This window comes from Bombus terrestris, chromosome 8 (genome assembly GCF_910591885.1).
Source record: "Bombus terrestris chromosome 8, iyBomTerr1.2, whole genome shotgun sequence".
NCBI lineage: Eukaryota > Metazoa > Arthropoda > Insecta > Hymenoptera > Apidae > Bombus > Bombus terrestris.
In genome coordinates this window covers 2,353,773-2,374,308 of record NC_063276.1, presented here as the reverse complement: position 1 = coordinate 2,374,308, position 20,536 = coordinate 2,353,773, and the positions used below count along the sequence as shown (strand labels likewise).

The following is a 20,536-nucleotide window of genomic DNA, read 5'->3' as shown; positions in this document are numbered from 1 at the left end:
AAGTGCGTTGAAGCCGGAAGTTTTCGAAACAGATGCGTGCAGTTGATTGCAAATTGCAAGAAATGAAATAATTTGCGCATACATTATTTTAATATCTATGTGCACGTAGAAAATCATTTCTTTATAAATATTTTTGATAGTTTGTAGATACGTCATTAGTAAATTCGGTAATTTTAATTTCTAGAGAAATCACAGAAACACAGTGAAGCTAATTAAATATAATAACCAGTGAATATATGTTTGCTTATTTAATAGAAAGAAACAACTTTTCTGAAATCGTATATACGTACTATATATATTTGTATTGCTGAGCAAATTGCAGCGTGATGGCCATTTTAGTGTGTGATCATAATAATGAGACGTGTTTAATATTAATCCACAGTACGTAGTACACATACTTTTATACTTATTCATCGTTTAAATGCACGTTAGTCTTAACTTCGTTCAATTAACGCTCGCGTTTTGTGCTATAATGTCCTATAATGTATTATTTTTTTTCTTTTTATCTTCTTGATTGCCACATTTTACCGACAATTACCAGTAACCGTATAACGAGCCTCCGAAACACAATTTAACCTTAATCATTGTTTCATCTTTAAATAATTTGTTCTTCTTACATATTTATTTTACATTTAAGTTTTGTTCTCTTTTTGTGCAGATTATTGTTTGATCGCTAAGGAAACTTCGAAGCATTAGGTGGATATCACAGACGATGAATCTGAAAGCTTTCCATGGACATTTGGTAACGTTTGATTTATTTTAACACAAGCAAACGTATTTATACGTCAGCTTTTATCTTTTTCCGGATAATTGGAAATATTTATTTAGTATTCTACAATTTATTTAATACCAGAGATACATTTTTAACAAATAATGAGTAATATTAACGTAATTAATACGTAATATAGCAAAATTCTATTCAAACCACTTTTTATATTTTGAACGTGTTAAAACATTTTTTGTATGAAAATAACTTTGTAATTACCTTTTACGTAATTAGAAGATCGAACTGACTGTTAGTAAGTCTCTGATTTTAAAGATTTAGTTTTTCCAATTGCGTAGGACACTTATGACTGTTAATACTAAGATAATAAGAATTAAAAAAGTAAATTCAGAGGAAAACGAGCTATTACGATCTTTAAAATAGTAATAACGAAGATTTATTATGTAACAATATTGCTTCTTTTCGTTACATCGCCTCTGAATTTTACGATATTCAATAATTATTAATTGCGAGTTAATGTATTATCTAACGATTCACTGACGGGCGAGGTTATTAAATCTCGAGGATAAGGATCTCGTGTTCTAAAATCATGTTGCGCCATGCAATCATGATGTTTATTAAAAACGTCACCTAGGCCATGCATTTGTCTTGCTAAGTGTTTTGGTTACACGCATACGTATAAAGTGATGAGGGGATACCTTATGCTACATGAGTGCAATTGTATTGTATTTACATATTTGCATGATGAAAAATCATGCACCGAAAATTACAATTGATCAACGACCAGCACAAAGTGTGTATTTACAAGCGATTCTTTTAGCTACTATTAGCTGGTTACATTTTAACCATACACATTTTCGTCAGGCAATTTGCTTTGGCTTATTCTTCTGCGATTTTTTTCGTGGAAGGATGATCACTAGTAATGCCGATACTAAAAAATTAAATTTGTGTGCAATGTACATATAAGAATATTATGTCTTGACATTATTTTATTATTCATATACCAAAGGATTTAGATGATTTTACCTAGAGAGGCAGAGCCAATCATAATGAAAGGACCCAAGCAGGACAAGTCAAACAGCACTGGAAATAGTAAATTGCCTATGACCGCCCCGATTCTGCCTACCATCATAGTTAGACTAACTGCCATAGTCCTGAAGAAAAGTATTAAATAATTGATAAGATACTTGAGATGTAGAATAAACAAATTGCTACAAAATTATATATCTTTCTACCTTAAACATGTAGGGAAATTATCAACGATTACGTTTACGACACAGGCACCACCTATACTCGACATGGCTACAAAAACTGAGCACAAACCAAGAATACTGTTAGTGTCTTCGGCCCAGTAAAGCGAGCCACAACAAGCAGCTGCTACAATGAAACAAGTTGCTGCAACAAATAAAAATTAGAAATTATTACAAAGATCAATATTTTCCTGTACATTCCTGTACAAAATTTATGTCCAGCTTAGATATCTCACCTATAAGTTTCTTTTTCCCTACTACAGTAATGAGCGTGCCTGCCAAAGTATATCCTATTACACCGGTAACCGCAATTACGATAGAATTAATGAATACTTTTGAGTTCAATTCCACCTGAAATAAAGCACGCGTAAAAAGTGATTGAAATCTTCAACGTAAACAAACAAAAGCCAAAGGAGAGAATTAATAAATCCTCCGTGAGTACGCGTAACAAGCAACGATGCACACTGTACAATCTTAATTTACACCATCGCAATGTAAAAAACAAAGAAATGTGTGTAAACAAGGAACGATTTATTGTATTTGTATGTAAATAACGTAATACCGGTACGCATGTGTTGGCAGCATTTAGAGTTTCGTTTACAAAACTCGTTGAGAAACTATGATTGGCTCCTTGTTGGCCTAACATGTAACAGAAGCGTGGCTGCGAGCTCGAATATTCGTATTTCGATTCGTCATTCTTGAATTGTTCCATCATTGTGAATAATTGTGGCATCCATAGTCTAATCGAATTCGATCTATAAATTGAAATTTCCTCATTGGTCAACGTTTTTCGTTTCTACTATGATTAAAGTCATTCATGAACGTTGTCTCTTGAAATATATTCGACACGATACAAGGAAATCAAAGAGCCAACGATAATGAAAAAATGTTTCAAGAAAAATTCAGTTGATCCAACTAACCCTATCGTGGCACCCAGTTGAATCATGCCGATTGCGATCAGTTTGAAGATGTTTGGCGATAGGAAGAGTGGTTTGATCTGTTGCCAGCAGGAACGTAACTTGTCCTTTATCTTACTGTTACTCTCCAGCTCAACGGAATACTCGTCATCGATATCTTTTATCTGAAAACGAAGATCATTTCTGTTGAGGTTATTCAGTATATAAAGAGAGAAAAACGCGTGGATAAAGTGTAAGATACAAAATATATATTTGACTTGATAGTGGAATACAGGAATACAATTTGAGCTGGTCCAGATCCGCACGCTAGCAGTGTTATTTTATAACTAAAAACCCCGAAGCCAACGTCGCCTGTCTACTGTTTATGGTCTGCCTCCCTGCTATTCTTTTGTCTATATGCTGTCGATGGCTTCAGCGCTGAGAAAGCTAAAAAGACCAGATGTGGAGTTTTCCTAGAAGTGGTGACCACTTCAACACCCTCCCTAAAACTCTACATCCCTACAAACGATTATATCTTAATATTTTTTTAAGTCTCGTCGTAAATATCTGAACCTTGATTTTGTCATTGTCTTCACAAATACATTTGCCAGCTGCCTTTCTCTTTTCCATTCAAATTAATTTATTACTAAAAAGCACACTACGAGAAGACTAAACAGATCATGTAGAGGTTTTTTTTTTTAGAAGTCAGAAGATAGTCACTTCGACAATTTCGAATTGGACTTGGTATCAATAATGAACGAACGAATGGTCGCATTAATGTTATGCAAGGAGTGAGCATGAGTGGAAATATGACAAGTGTAATTGGATGCAATTTGCAATTTTTCGTGCAAAGCACTGAAATATCGAACATTGCTTACTGGATACGAGTCTGGATCCTTGCCGGTGTTCACCGAGTATATCTTTCTGAAAACTTCAAGAGCCTCTTCTCTCCTGCCTTTCAACAAAAGAAAACGCGGGCTCTCGGGGAATGCGAAGATCGCCAAGCAGGCAAGAAACTCTGGCAACGAACAAATCGCCAGGAACACACGCCATGAACTGATCTTTACGACCCCGGTCCAAACGTTAATGGTCCATTTTTGCGGTATGATCAACCAGGCGATGCCTGAAACCAAATATTTCCCCTGTCTTATGCGGATGAACGTAAAGTAAAATAAGAAATGAAATTGAAGATCTATATTAAAGATATTAAAGAGTTTATCCCAGTCGACACATAGAATTTTCTTCTATCATATAGACATTCAGTGTTGTATATTCGTTAATTGCTCTTCCTTTTAGTATCAGTTGATACAGAGATCAGAAAAACATTGCTATACGAACGTATCGTAATTTTCCTTCAATGAATCGCTTCAATGGTCAAAAGGAATAATTTCCAAAGCTACGTAAACACATTAGAAGAATATGAGAACAGGATATCGCGATTGAAGGGTACTCACATGGTAGAGAAATATTCCCAAGCGAGAAAAACACCCCTAGCCACATATAGGTTCGAGATCGCTGCGCATCGTTGTGCACTTCTGCCAAATAAGACATCAGAGCGGCATACGGGCCGGACATGCTGCAAGCGTGAAAAGATTATTATCAAAATTTGATATTTTTTGAAAGAATCAATTTTAGCTGCCATACGCATCGCCAATGGTACGGTAGATTTGTAATTCTGTCTCGAGCTATAGTCTCAGTTCAACGTAGTTAGTTAACGTAAAGATAGATACGAATCGCAACGATCGAAGTATTAATGTTTTCGTTGCAATGATCGTTGTATCAACTTACATCACGCCATCGAGAAACTTGAAGAAAATTAGAAGCCACGAAGTATGCGAGAAACAAGCCGTCAAACTCACGATTCCGGCGACCATGTAACCGTAAAACATTATCTTCTTACGACCAAACGTATCGGTCATAAATCCCCAGAAAAATGAAGTGCTGATCATACCTGAAATCAGCCAAATTTTCAACGATAGTTGGGAAGTTTAATGATGGTTAATTTTATGATACGCACTTTATCGATATGAATCATATTATGTTTATTCATTATATTCGCAGTAATTTGAACGGGTAGGCGAAAAGGAAAAAAGAAAGAAAAGAATTTCGAAACTGACTTTCAAAGAATATACATCAGCATATATTTAACAAATTATTCCCTATAGGAATAAAATGTATATACGTGATTGATTAAATCGTAAAGTTACTTATTATGACGAAAGTAATAATTAATGTAATTCGATAGAAATTTTGATGTAAATCGTGATACAATAAAAATGAATAATCTTCTTATTCGACAATGAATCAGAAATGAAGGATGAAATTTCCCGATGAAAGATATCGTTCTAAACAAAAGCTATTGGAATTGTTTCAGAAGTACGGATGCAGATATTACGCATTGTAAATCATATTGGTTATGTTTGATATAAACATTGATCTTTCCGTGGGACTTTCCGTTTTCATAAATTCTCATATCTCTTTTACCTGTTCCTATTGTTTGTCATAATATCAAGTTCTTCGCAGTATACTGATATCAAGCTTCTCCGTTAGAGAGTTTTATTAAAGGTGATGCTGCGCGTGGCATTATCAACAAGTTATGAATTCATACAATAAAGAAACGATAAGCTGTCAAAAATTTTATTTTCTCAGAATACTGCGTCTTATACTGTTCGATTCCTTTTGTATAAATTGTACGGTCTTCCTTATCCAAAATAATATGGAAACAAAACTGCCTCGATAATGAAATTTCCGGATAATAGAACAATCACTTTTCTGGATATGAAATTTCATTTACTCAAATACAGTTTAAGATTAATTGATAGTTTCTTCAAGTATTTATGGATCCAATATCTTTTCAGTTGCTAAGTCATATAATTGTTTCAACGCAAGAAACTGCATAGGGTTACATTCTTTTTCCATTTCGAATCATCCAAGTTCTTTTTTCGAACGTCACGAATGCTTCGGTACGAGAAGGAATCTCTTCTTTACCACTTTCGTTTGTTGTTTCCATTTGCATAAACTCGTCGTTATTATCGTTTTTATCGCAATGAGATCATTTCATTGCATCGGTATATTTACGGTTTTTCTACTGTTGCATGCATCACAGGGATCGACGTGCTTTAGATCGTGTTTTTGTTTTCCGACTGTGACCGTGGTGGTCCACACCATGGTCCAACACCATGTACTTTTGCTAATTTCATCGCACTTACATCTTTCGAATTCTTTAATCATATCGTTAGTTTCGTACAAAATTTTTATAATCGGAATTCACTCGATCGAATAAAGGAAAGAGTACACTCTGCGTATGAACACTAATAAAATATGTACATATTTGAAACGAGAAATTCCGTTACTGGAAAATATTATGTATAACAGAGATTAAAAATTAGAAACTCGTAAAGTATCTCTTCGTTTCTGATTCGAATCGATCGTACGATAACGAATGCGGTAAACAATGCGGTTTGGACTTTTAATTTGCAATAATCTTAAACAGGTCATAAAATAATCCACTCTCTTTTTCTTAAAAAAATTCCCAACATCACAAACCCGATAAAGAGACCTTTTCAAAGTCTTGCTCTCTTACCTGGCAAACAATCGACAATCTAAATTACGTTACAGTAGAAATAAAGACGGAAGCAATTTTAAATTACGAGTCGAGCGATCGCTCGCCAATCGCGAACGCGATTTCTCGTTGCTTGAAAATCATCGCTCAAAATCGTTGCCCACGCGAATCACGTAACCAATGCACGATGAAGTACAAGAGTGTGTCATTTAATTACCATGTCCGTACTCGTACAAATACATTCCCTAACGTGTCCATAGCGTACACCATGTGTGTTCTAACCAGAAACTCGAAGCGTACCAAATGCGCGCTTTGACTCTCTGTGTCTTAAGCTCAACCTGTAATTACAGTCGCGGTTACGTGATTACGCCAATAAATGAATATACCACCTGCGAACGTCATCGAGTTGAGTAGACCCTTGTCGAACATGGTGAGCTTCAAGTCGCACTCGGCCGATGGTAACACGTACGACATCGCCGATGACGAGAAAATACTGGAGAAACTAGCGGGTAACACGGCCAACAGCAACAAGTAGTTGAATTTTCCATAGCCTGTCGACAAATTTTACGTGTACATGGAAGAGTGGCAGACGTCGTTCGATCGATGAAAGATTCCAAGGAAAGTCATTCGATTGGATTCAATTTTAAGTCGGATTTCTATCTCTCTCTCCCTCCCTCTCTCTCTATATATATATATATATGATATTCCTGACCGTTTGCTTTTCTTTATCCTTAGAAAAGATGCTCGTTTCGATGTGATACTTTGAAAGAGGGACATCGTTTTGTTCGTTTATTTCGTAAATGTTACGAAAGGGAAAGAAAATAAAAATTCTTTGGGAAAACGAACAACTCGAAGCTCTTGGAACGTTACGTAGGAATATTTATTTCCTTTTTAATTTGTATAGTTGTTTCGGTAATTATATACGTGTATATGCATCGTTCAGGATTTAATAGTTTCGAAAGATAAAAGCAAAATAAGCTATTAGGTCGTCTGGAATTTTTACACGTTTCTTTTTCCGAATGTTAAACGCGCGATAGCGATTGATGGAGCATAAGACGTTGTTTTAAGTGAGAGCGCGGAATAAAAACATCGATATATGCTTACCGGCATTAGTTATTGCTCGTTCGAAATCTACGGGACCAGACTCCTCAGACTTTACGTCTTCACCTATAGCAAGACACACAGTACACGATTATTGATCTTCTACGATAAGTTTCCTATATTATTATAGTAACGTTGTAAAGCAGCAAAATAACGTACATCGCAAATATTTGTAGCTAAACATTGAAAGCAAATCGAAGAATCGCTTAAACACCATTATTCGCGTAATACGTTTAATAAAATAAATTATTACTATTAACGATTGGAGTTAGTAATTTAACGATAAAAAAAAAAGGATTGCTTAGGATTATATTCTCTCTGTAAATGAACGTTTACAAACATAGAGTTTAACAATTTATAAATTTGACGTTAGTTACATTTTATGATATTTAATCAGTACTTAGTTACTTTAATTTCACGGTATTTGTCGTTGCTAAACACGATTTGTGTAAACGTTTACGTTACAGGCTGGCAATAGGTAATATTTATTATAGCAATAATCGAATTATCGTCAACGAGCGACGGATTTTCACTAAAGATGTTTCACTCGCCGCTTTATTATAAATTACGATTTACAATTGTGAAAAGTTTGGCAAAAAATATTTGCGAACGTAATTAAAGTACGATAGAATCATATCATATAAGAATGATATTTATTCGAATAAGAAGAGAAAATGCAAGCAACTTGCAGCTGATAGCATTTAGTGAAAATTGATCACTATAACACTGTAAATGTTTGACAATGACTAGATTTAATGGTGAGACGATGGCCGAGAAAGTCTAACTGAAGAATTAGCAAATTCAACAATAGTTCAAGTAGAATACTTGTTTACATTGATGGTAGCTCGTTAATTCCATGTATCCGTAGAAAAAATGTATAAACACATAGTGTTTGAAATTTTCCAAATTCCTGTATATTGTATTGCGTGTGTATTACACGTCCGCATATACATAGATTCTATTTTTATATTTCGTATTCGTTCGTTCCTTCTTTTATAATTTATTTTACTTTTATTTTCATTATCTTGCAAATGTATGTTTATTACGTATCTGCTTTTGCACGATAATCGTGTGCGAAACTTTACTTTGGTCAATTACTCGTCTAGTGAATATTTTAGTATTTATATTGATATTACATTAATGGTTATTTATATTAGTACTTATACAGTATTTTGGTATACGTTCTTTTTCATAATTAGGATATTAAAAAATACTTTTCGATGCAGCAATTTTTATGTACTGTATCACGTTTAAAAAATGTGGCGCGATTGTAAGTAGAGCTTATCAAACGAGAAAGGAACGAATAAATGTTTTCATTTAAAGGAATATATACATAGTTATGACATTTAACATCGTGTTTCACGGTATTGAATGGAAGAACAATGAACCATATTAATTACGTGAATAAGCAATTTTAATTATGATTGACATGCCCCTGAAGGCAGATATACAAATTTAAAGATATAAAAATAATCTCGCGTCACGTGTATTAAAATATTATGAATTATTGTTAGAGATTTCTGTTTTCCACGCTGTCTACGAAACAATTGTAATTTATTTGATGTAATTCGAATTAAAAATTCTCGGCCGATCTAAATATGTATATTTGTTAATCTTTTCAAATCTAACGGGTTTCTCATATTCTGTGAAAGCGAGAGTACAAGTGGTATAAAAATCAAAATATCGATTTAACACGTTCGTCGTGTTCGTCTCGAAAACAAATCGGCACGTATTCTTACGATACACGTGTGATACGAACTGGAATACGGGATGCAGATTATCAGGAAATATCGAAAAATATTTTCGTAACGATTCGTCCAGGGTACGTGTGTCGGTCTGTCGCTTATGCTTGTTTATGAAAATTATTTGCTAACATGTTACATATACAATGAAAAACCGGTCGTTTGAACGAGCATTTCCCAAGTAGCAGTCGCAATAAGATATTTATCCCCATGTGGTCTTTCATGTCGACGGAGTCAAATAAACGTTGTTGGCGAACGATTGACCAGCAATTCGTTTTTCAGTTTCATTCTTTAACGTCGTGTAATTAAACGCTATAAACATACAGCCCGAGTATTCCATCTGGTTGTCACGAAGCAAATATACATAGTTACTTACAGTGCATTGGGAAACCGTAAATCTGTTAGGTGCATTCGATAATGAAGGAAAATTCCGTAATATCGCAAGGGGAAGTAGCGTCATGTTCTATGAAAATAAATATTAATAAACCTACTATCCTTCTATTGCTGGGGCATTTATCATATGCAAATGATTATCACCTAGTTATCGGTATATACATATATGTGCTGCTTCAGTTTCGTAATCGCAATGATCATTGTCAGGTAATCGATCAGATAATAATATTTGAATATTGTAATCACAGGTATGTACAGTGCTCTGCTGGAAAGAAGTTTCGCGGTGCGACACAGAGGCAAGGGAGGTATTGTTCACTATCGCTCACCGTCACGCGTTGTTATATCCTTTTATTTGCGTATATGACACTTTTGGTCAATACGTGCGCTTATCTTTATGATCGTGTCGAGTCTGTCAGAAATATCCAATCGACGGCGCCCAATTCCTCCCGCGGAACTTTTCTCGAGCAGTGCACGGTATATTTTGAAGCGACACGACCGTGACGCTTTCGCAAAAGATTAGGTTAAACTTTAAACGATCAAACGATCTAATGAAAAATGCCGGCAAACGCGTAAATCGAATGTAAGATATTGCGATGAAACGACGTTTGAGCAACGTTGGGATAACATTGGCAGATGCGAGTTCGTACACTTTCGGTTAAGTTTTTATATTATTCGTATAATATTTGAACAAAATATCGATAGAAGAAAGAAATATTCCGAAAATGAAAGAGAAACGGTGTTGGAGTAAAAGCAGTTGAGATCATCGGACTTGTATGAGATCTCTCCGCGAAATAGTATTTCCGATAATAAGTACAACGTGAATGAAGTTTATAGTTTTCCAATGCCATTGTATTTTCGCAATCGTTTCTTTGTTTATTTTATTATAGCATCGATATTAAATTCCAGGATCGAGTGATTGCGTAAAGTAGTTACATCAGTTAATTGATGAGCGGTAATCGAAACAGGTTTGAGAATTAATACGTATAAAAGTAAATATGTCATTGAATCGGTTGAATTGGCTGATCGATCATTTGAAATTTAAATATAATCTATGTTGTCTACTTTTTTAAAATTACGATAATTACTACAATCTTAGGATAGCAATAACAAGGTATTTACTACTCATACTTCAATCCGTGATACGATCTTTGGTGTAAAAGCAACGCTTCGCGCGTTTATTCAGGTAGACGTTTCAAATCAAATCCAACAAAAGCGAGAAAGTTACAGTTTTACGTGACTTTTGAAATAATTCGTGTCGCACGCAATACGTGATTTCTTCGCTTTTCAGCCTGGTTCATGATAAATGTGATAAACGGAAGGAAAAACATTATTCATGTGTTAATTCCTCGCTAACTTTTCTGTGCAACGTTTACGACACCGTTCCCACATTTTCATATTTCCAAAATTAAATTCTTTTACTAGTTTTTCACTGGCCTGTGAATTTGCGGCACGAGTTACGTCGCGGTCCTCGGTCGATTTTCCGCCCGATATGCAAAAAAGATTCGAGCGAAGTAAAGATTTCTCGCGGCAAAAAAATTGGAAAAATCATGCAGTTATTCAATCCGATGAATGGCAAGGGCGACGATCGTGAATTCGTTTAATTATCTGTTACGATTAATTGGAAATTGGAATAGTCGCTGAACCAACGACAGCCGCATAGGTATGTGGCGCTGTGTTTATTTCAAATTGTTTAATCGACAAATATTAAACTTTTACGTTAACGATATTAATTTTCGTAAACGTTAGGATTTTCGATTAAAACGCGATTGAAAATGCGACATTGACAAAACGGCAAAATAGAAAGAAAGTAGCAAAAATATGTCCTGCCACCAAAAAAGAAAAGAAAACACAAATACAACTCCTTTACAAACTTACCGCTGTACTTCGCCGACGGATTCATTAAATATCCTGTTTTCCTCCGCCTCCTGTGATTTTGTGTCTTGAGCCAATCAGTTAGCGAAACAGCTGTCAAAGGGGAGAACTCTCTTTCTCTCTTACACACGCGCGAAATCGTTGCGGCGAACGACGATTACTCTGTTTCTTTTTCTTTACGAAAATAGAGAAAACGGAGGATAAAAAGGAGAAAAAGGGAGGTAAGAAAAGAAAGGGAGGAAAAAACAAAGCGGAAAAGAGGCGATGGTTGCGCGCTTGTAGCAACTGCAACGTGCACCGTGAAGAGACGGAAAAACTGAGCGTAATTTCAGCTGCATGCACTGCACATGCCTGTCGCGAAACTACAATTCGCGCTAAAATCAGACAAACGCAAAAGTCACCTGCGACGTGTATGTAAATTCGCCCTGGTGGGGCGAAACAGGTTATCGAGGCGAATCGTACGAGCGATAGACAAAAAAGATTCGATTCCACCCGCACTGCCACATCGGTCGATCCGCCATCGTGTTTCATCTTCTCAACATCTCTATTTTACCTATTTCAAAACTGTCCACCGCCTGTATCCAAGATGCAGAGTATTTTTTCCTGTCTACTCGTTCGTATCCAATTAGGACGTCGATTACCCTTAGTAACACTGATATTAACGCGATATTAAGAAACAATTGCTAAAATAATACTAGCAGCGTCGATGCGAAAGCTATGCTGTTTGGTACTCGACTTGTCCACGTTGCCACGAATTGTAAGTGTAAATATGGTCTTCCAGAGGTCGTGGTCGTTTTTTGATAACGTTATAAGGAATTCAAGAGGCACAAAGAACTGTTAAACAAAGTTCGAAGTTATACTTTGATTCGTCGTGGAAAACTACTTAATGGCTAAACGTAACGCGATTATTTTCTAATGAAAAATACTGTTTAACGAAAATGAGCTGTATTATGGAAAAGATTTTATATAGTATAAAAGGAACGTAATCGAAGCAAAGCTGAATGATTTTCCACGATTGATACGATTTTACCGCTTTATTCTTGCGTGCTTTTGCTTTAGACGCGTTAAAAATACGATGATTTCTTCCTTTCTTTCTTATCAAAAAGTGTCACATTTTTTTAGCGCGGTTAGTTTAGAACGTCCTTTGATAATAAATGCTGTAATTTAAGTATTGCATAACTGATAAAAATGTTCAGTTTTTAAATAAAGAAATTAACGACAACGTTACTTAACCTTACGAAATTAAAACAAAGTATTTGAAAAAAGAAAGTTACGCAAATATCTATGTAATTAGCATCGTCCTCATAGATAAACAACACAACTTGATATGTCGCTATCTGCAGTAAATTTAACAATTATCCGAGATAAATTTCTACGAAATGAGATAAGACAAAAATTTTAGATCGAAGGTTCCTTTCAGTTCCAGCCTTCTTGCTTTATTTATACGACATAAACTTCGTATATGCATTCAGCATTCCACAAACACCGCAACAAAGTTATTCGATGATATCGAGGATTTATCAGTATCCTCGTATCAATCAAAGGACAATTGAACAAATTGTTCGTTTCCATCGCAAAATTAAGCTGCTTCACCGGTAGTTACGTAATTAGTGTTTTCCAAATGATTCACGTAATACTGAATTTCAGACCCCCAACCTAATTTAAGTTAATTGTTCTACTAATTTTTGACATTTCCGATAACAATTCCCCATGACGTACTTTTAGACATCACGTCGGAAATGTTCGTCGGAATACTATTTGTCGTTCAAACTTATCAAGATAAACAATGATATACAGACATATCGCGTGCACTATACGAACTAATTTGTTTCCTAATCCTGTGGGAAGGTTTTGACAACGTTTCATTAAATTCGCCAAGCCTTAATAATAAAAAAACACACTAGGGAAAATTCCGTTTCTTTGTTTGACGATCGCTGAATCTCTGCATCGCTTCTTTTTTCGCTGATACGGTCGTATATTTTGCATACACACTCCTAATCTTCTTACAAGAGAGGTTATTTACAAAGAAGATGGAAAAAACCGAGGTGAATAATTAAACCGTGGCTGACATAAATTTTCCCATCAACTCGGTTATTTGATTCATAACGTAAGTGGTAAAACACTAACTAAACGTACGAAAGATCAACAACTATTTCAGCTGTATTTTTATCGAAGTAATATAATTAACGATACGGTTCAAAGTGAACAATTGGATTGTTGAGTCAAGACATTGTTGAATCTGAATTTCTCAAGGTCTTCGTGTAGTGACCTAAAAGGATATAAAAAACTATCATCGAACGTGCATCCATCGTTACAAGGTTAAATCCTCACGAAGCTACAGATATTCGTAAGGCCAGTGCAGGATTCGTGAGGCGGTGATGAATTCCAGGACAATTTGGACGGTTCTAATTAAGATTCGACCAAAGTATTGAAAATCTCTTGAAAAATAATGGTCAAGACCATGCATATTTGCGTGTAGACTTTTGCACATAGATAGATTTGCATAGATAATTTGCATATAGAATGGTTTCGTGGTTCCATGAGCTTTTAATTTGTCGCTGATTTAACTTTAGACGCAACAAGTTAAATATAAGTTTCTTAGTATATTCGTTAAAACGTAGCGACAATAAATAAAAAATCGTCGAAAATAAAACTCATGTACACGACAGGAAGAGGACGATGTAGTTTGGCCTTCTCAATAAGTTTATCTCAATGAGTCTATCTCAATAAGCTTAGAACATATTGCCCGTGTTATTGTTCCAAGCAACTTCTTCTTGCATGCACGAAAAGCTTCTGTTCAATTTAAAATAAAATCGTACGAGTTTCTAAATTTGTACGTAACAATTACGATAAGTTGGTACAGATTCTGATTGAAAGTAATTCACGTCGCGATGAATTGTATGAAGCGCAGTAAACCAATGAAATTTGATCGTGAAAAACTAACGTTTAAATGTTGGAAGAACATATTTTACAATTAGTGTTGTGCGAAGGTGTGTTAAATCGGATACGACAGTAGTATCGGAATCTTGTAGATTTTACAGCTGTTTCAATCCAAAGAGTTATACATGAGACTAATTTTGTTGATCCGGACACTAAGGCGTACGCGCAGAATACGGAAATTGCGCGGCCAGATACGAGCTATTATAATATATTAGGTTGGCAACTAAGTGATTGCGGAGTTTGTTATTAGGTGGTATTGACAAAATCCGCAATCACCTAGTTGCCAATCCAATATATTATAATGTTCCTCGTTATGGGACTCGCGCGTTACATTATGTGGGATTATGCATAGGATAGAGTGCATTGGAATCTCGGACTTTTCCATTTCAAACCCAGACGCTTTTGACTATTTTTTAGATCAGGTCCGATATCGCAAGATAAAAACTTTTGTAAATTATAAATAAATTATAGCCGGATAGCACTGCGTTTATATTTAGACTGCTTCTGATGCGTCTGATGCGAACGCGACACTTGAAGAAAATCACCCCTAGAAAAACAAACACGTTGCTATCCAGTGCATGAGTATAGTGCGTCTTACACGTGGTAGATTACCGCTTGCAACGTACGTATAGCACGATGACAAGGATGATTGTCGAGGCCACCGGTTTGGACAAGGACCGAGTATCGGGAAACCCTGTTCGCTACAGAAAATTTCCCCGGACACATTAAAAACTAGCACAAATCCGGGAAAATGCGAACGAATGGCAACCTGATATGGGATACGTAGCAGAGCTTTTATTCCAACGACATGATTTTGACGATGGTACGATGGCGAAAATATTTCCAACTTCTGATCAAAATTCAACATATGCATTTGTAAAGTTTAACAAGTTTCTTGTGAATATTTCGGAAACTGAGGCTGAGCGGTGGTAACATGTATAGGGAAAAGTTGTTCAGAGCGATGACCAAGACAACGTAGGTCATCGAAATTGGTCAGAAGGTCATACATTTAAGTAATTACGATATAAAGTACACGGAGCATCCAATGCAACTTCAACAAACCGCAGTGTTAAAACGATAGAAGATAGAAACAAATTTGACGAGGAGAGATTCAATGATTTTGAGTGACGAATTAAAAAAGAAAAGAAAAAACGAAAATTCAATTCTTTAGAGATTAGTTCTTTTTAAAAAATTTCTTTTTCAAATACGCACTTGCATAGAGTAATAATTATTTTGCTAGCTGATGTAATAACACTCGCTGTTTACTGCAAGGTCTAAGTTAATGACTAAGTTAACAAAAAACATGTAGTAAAAAATATACAATTGAAAAATGAATGATACTTAAATATGCAATGTTTCAAGACGATTCAGATCTGATTCTACGTATTTTCGATCGTAAATTCAAAAAGCTAAGTGAGGCTAGCAACGAAACGCTCTTTCGTTATTAAAATTATACTGTGCGATATGAATATTCGAAAAATAATTTCAACACTTGCTTATAATTTCAGAAGATAGTTTGTGGAAAAAGATTTGCCATCGTTCTAATAATGTAATATGGTATAAGTCGTGAAATTCATAAGTGAAGTAAACGAAACAAATTAATTTCCAATATAATACTTATAAACATATATTTACGATAAAGATCGCTATACATGGTACAATTTATCTTTTCTTATAATACATATTTTTTGCAAATTGCAAGTGTCATTATTATTTTATTCATAACTGCCTATGTATCCATTTAGTAACTAATGCATAATCAAACAATTAAATTATGTGACAGGCAATGTAATTTGTAATTAATAATCCACAATACGAGCAAATAATACGTTCGATTATAAATGTCACGCCTCAGTGTCAATTAGTTACTACTATGTATATTTTATCTTGTTATATTTCAATATGATATTCCATGCGATAAAAATTCACGCAGAACAAAAAGCAAATAAAAATGATGCTAATTTTTATGTAACGTGACATAATATCTAATCAGAAGCATCGGTCCTCACGAATTTCTACATTATTAATTATTCATAATATTTAATTACGATAATTTAATAAAGTATCGATTATAGAATCAATTTTTACGAGAAATATTCGAAAGATAATTGGAGATAACACCACAGACTAGATATGTGTGGAACTTAGGCAATTATAATAGTTGATTTAGGATCTCGAGATTTCGGCCCCTTAATGCTCACTGTACTGCTATGCAGAGAGAATCAAATGGAACTCCTACGCCAGGGGAAGTCTTGCCAGTGCTGTTCCGAGTTCTGACATTTATCTCTTACTTTATTTTTTAATTATAGTTATTAACACTTGACCACATCGATCTAACATATGCATTTCATCTGTAAAAAGACGTTCAACGAAAGAATATCGTAGACGGTAACACAAACAAAATTTTGTACCTCGTCCATGATGTAAATATATTTAACGATACGATCACACGCACATCTAAATTCGAAAACCAAGTTTCAAAGATTTACAATGCTTTGACAGCTACATCGTACCAGCAAAATTTACGGCCAGAAACAATTGAATAAAAAAAATGAAAAATTTGTCATTGTCGTATTTTATCCGATAGTCGGTTAATTTCGTTTAATTGATATAATTGTACTTTCAAAATTAATTATCATCGACAAAATCAGAGGGTCCGTTGAGATTTGCTCGACTCAGAATCGAATTTCTCGTAGCATCGACATAATCTATTGCTGTCGTCGTAATTCAATTTTAATCTATTTGCATACTTATTTACTACGAGTTAATGATAAACTCTTATTATCTACACGTGGCGCTACTTCGATGATTTGATTTACATATGGAATTGAGAATGATGTAGCAAACGAAATCTCATGGCTCGCGGCATAACAAAGAACAAATATTTCGCTTAATAAATTAGAAACAGCATCCTATTTGGTACATGATAAAATATAAATAAATAATGATACATTTTTTTAAAATCTAAATTTTTAACTCTGAAATTTAAATAAAATAAATAAATCAATTTATTACAATTATTATTATTATAATTACAATCTGCATCGATTTAGAGACGGAAAATATAACACAATACAAAATTAACACGCCAGAATTTCTACATATTTAATTAATTTCAAGTCTCTGCTTGGAGAAAACAGACTTGAAATGGATTTATAATATTAATATAAATAATTTAGTAGTATGCACACGTTTACCCCTGCCCTCCTTTGCTCCCTTTTTATATTCAGAAGATTCTACCTTGCTTCGTATTATTCGCCATTAAACACTGTCACTTCGACACGTAAATATACATATACATGTATTTTCTGGTAATTTCTCAAAGATAAGCCAAGCACGTACGCTTAATACGTACCCCCACTTTCGCCAATATACTTTTCTCGAAGCTTCTTACAAAAATACTTTTCACTTTTTTCGCAAAGGTATCTATTTTTCCAGTAAAAACTGTTGAATTTTTTATTTCGAAGGAAACTAAAAATATTATAAAGTGTCAGTCAGACGGCTAATCATATTTAATAAACGTTGCATCACGATTTATCCATCTGTAACGTTACGAAAATGATCCTTAAATGAGAAAAGATAAGACTATGAGGCGATATTGCGTGCTTCGTGAGACATCGTTTCTTAGAAATACGATAGAAAGTAAATACTTGGAATTGCGAAATATTTATTAGAAAAATCGGATAATCGTAATTTTTTTCGAAAATTTTACTCGATCAATAGATTTATCAATAATCGTTAAAAACTATTCGAATCATCTAAAAAATACTTTGATATCGTGATTCTTAATTATTATTTTCCGATAACGGTTGCTACTCTCGCTGATGATATTAAAAAATTTGTACAAATAAAAATATGCATATTTTTCTTCTATCTGCGCTTCTCGCGTACGAGTGCACGCGCAAGTATTGTATATACGTATGTATATTATCAGGCGCTAGTTGTCGTTCGAGCCGTCGACACCGGAGCTAGATATTAACTTCGTTACCAAAGATAGATACTAAAGCGTTAATTACATATTTATATCTTAGAAATCAAATTTTTAACACGTCGGCTGTCGCATCTACGTTTCACTTTTCCTCGCCCCACGCGCCAGAATAGAGCAACACGCTGTTGAAAACACGATCGGAAGCCGTGATCGAAAAATCACAAATACGTTCCTAGCAATATATTGAACTTTGTATATTTATTTCAAAAATATTTCGATCTTTTTCCTAAAAAATATTGACTAAAGTGGACTATTTCTTTGAGTAGTGTACGTTGGTACATCAAATAGATGTTAACGTATGTAATGTGCTGGCACGATAAGGGTTTGCCTCACAGGCGAGCCGCCAAGTAGGTTGAACACAGTTCAATTTTAACTTACCATCGAACATCGAAAACAACTAGGGAATCTCGTAGCTTCTGGTCAAATAATCTAGTGCGTTTGAGAATATACGATTCTAATCGTAGCTGAAAAACAACTGCCATTGATGAATTTTATCGAGCAGGAAGATACATACGTAAATGCATATAAATGATACGACATCAACTGCGAATCGGGAAAACATTATTTTATGTATTCAACGAATCGTCATTGTACAGTTTTCGTTGTTCAAAATCGTTCGTCGAATAGATACATCAAATAAATTAGATTTAATATCTGCAGCAGTAATAAAGAAAGAACCCGCATAGTCTATTAATATAACTTTGATTGTATTGTCGAAACAAAGTATTTCAGTAACCTTGTTTATTTCTTTATATTGCGTATTAAACGTAGATAACAATTTCTTTTATTAACTTATCAGAAATGGTGAAAGACTCGTATGGATCATTAAAGTGAATGCTCTGTATAATTTTTCTTCGTATCTTCCCTTTTTCATTCTACTGAAACCATAGGAAGCGGAATCAAGCTCTTATCTCGTCGCACAATTTATTGTCCATCTCTCCTTTTATCAATAAACGATACATCAAAGAAACTATAAATCGTACGTAAGGGACTGATACGGTTCGATTGTCTCTTTCACGATTCGATATTCCGACGAACGTCCGACATAATCTAAAAAATCGCTGTTACGTGAACGTTCTTTTTTTTTTTTATTACAGTTTTACGCCGCGTTAGTTACAGAGTTATTAGCTACAACTTAAGATCAATTACGTAGGTACTGAATTAATCTGTCAATTAGTTTGAATTCTTTTATGAACTCAAGTGGGCATGAATTTTATCATTTTCCACATTCCTACAAGCGGGAGTTTCGATTTAAATTTGTCACGAACAAGCTTATACTTAGGGTACTTAGCGTACGATTAGACGATCTAATGTAATTGCAAAAGAGCGAATCTCGTTCTGTGCACACCTGATATCATTCTCAGAGCAACATTCGTTCTCTATAGGATCCAGTATTTGGCTGCCAGTTATCGTTTTGATTTTATTTGCTATGCTATATACGATTGAATCATGGTGCAGTTTAGACCTGACAATGGATTTTCACGTGTTTATTAAAACATGTTTATCTGTCGTCGATGTATTATTTATTACTTTTAGAATATCGAGACGCATATTACGCTTGTTTTCAAGTTTAGTAATGTGCGTATATCGCGAAAAATTGTTGTTACAAACAACGGCGAAAATTGGAACATCTAATAAAATTTATCCACTTGTTCACGTTCGGAGTTGCCAAAATACAACTTCATTTTTGCTCCAGTTGTTATGTCTGGAAAAGACAATAAATTTGATTTTAGCGTCGGAGAATTTGAAACCTGATTTAATCGACCAGTTTTAAAATCTATTTCAGATATCTCGAGGAAAGCTTTGCGTCACATTTTCATTTTTTCCTTTATGTAAAATAGACCATCTGCGAACAGATAAGATTTGGCTGCTGAGATTACCATAGATATGATTTCACATCTATCACAACTAAAAATAACTTAGCAGACACATAGAACAAAGCCTTGGGGAACACCGTTTCGAACAATTTTTGACTTAGATATTATTTACTTTTACTCTTATACTTTTGCGTTAAGGAAGCTTCGGATAAATAAAAGGATATTCCCTTGAAAGCCTACGTCTTTCGAGA

General features: G+C 34.6%; 1 protein-coding gene and 1 long non-coding RNA gene across 5 annotated transcripts; one reads left to right on the top strand and one right to left on the bottom strand.

Annotated features, from left to right (window-relative positions):
* The first annotated feature begins 55 nt into the window (after positions 1 to 55).
* On the top strand, positions 56 to 2,152 carry LOC105665987. The gene is made up of 4 exons (XR_001098915.3): positions 56 to 381; positions 659 to 742; positions 1,734 to 1,888; positions 1,973 to 2,152. It is a non-coding gene; the product is annotated as an uncharacterized LOC105665987 (long non-coding RNA).
* LOC100646625 (synaptic vesicle glycoprotein 2C) lies at positions 1,299 to 12,382 on the bottom strand. Of its 4 annotated transcripts, none has more exons than XM_012310970.3 (12): positions 11,544 to 12,382; positions 7,537 to 7,599; positions 6,822 to 6,983; positions 4,659 to 4,821; positions 4,325 to 4,446; positions 3,749 to 3,993; positions 2,895 to 3,055; positions 2,537 to 2,729; positions 2,211 to 2,325; positions 1,960 to 2,119; positions 1,751 to 1,878; positions 1,299 to 1,655 (listed from the first exon to the last, which is right to left on the bottom strand). In XM_012310970.3, exons 1-12 carry the CDS (start codon positions 11,566 to 11,568, stop codon positions 1,585 to 1,587), a joined length of 1,608 nt encoding a protein of 535 aa, XP_012166360.2. In that variant the 5' UTR covers positions 11,569 to 12,382; the 3' UTR covers positions 1,299 to 1,584. The 4 variants fall into 4 exon arrangements, with proteins under 4 accessions (XP_012166360.2, XP_020719728.2, XP_012166359.2 ...); XM_020864069.2 differs by lacking the exon at positions 11,544 to 12,382 and adding an exon at positions 8,219 to 8,249; XM_012310969.3 differs by lacking the exon at positions 11,544 to 12,382 and adding an exon at positions 7,693 to 8,181.
* Positions 12,383 to 20,536: the final 8,154 nt, after the last annotated feature.

Excerpts from the sequence above, each read along its gene's own strand:
- LOC100646625 (XM_012310969.3), bottom strand. The coding sequence starts at position 7,750 with ATGGTGTTTAAGCGATTCTTCGATTTGCTTTCAATGTTTAGCTACAAA. Across the intron at positions 4,822-6,821 it reads CAACTCGATGACGTTCGCAG|GTATGATCAGCACTTCATTT; the intron begins GTGGTATATTCA and ends GGCTGATTTCAG. Across the intron at positions 2,326-2,536 it reads CTGCCAACACATGCGTACCG|GTGGAATTGAACTCAAAAGT; the intron begins GTATTACGTTAT and ends GCTTTATTTCAG.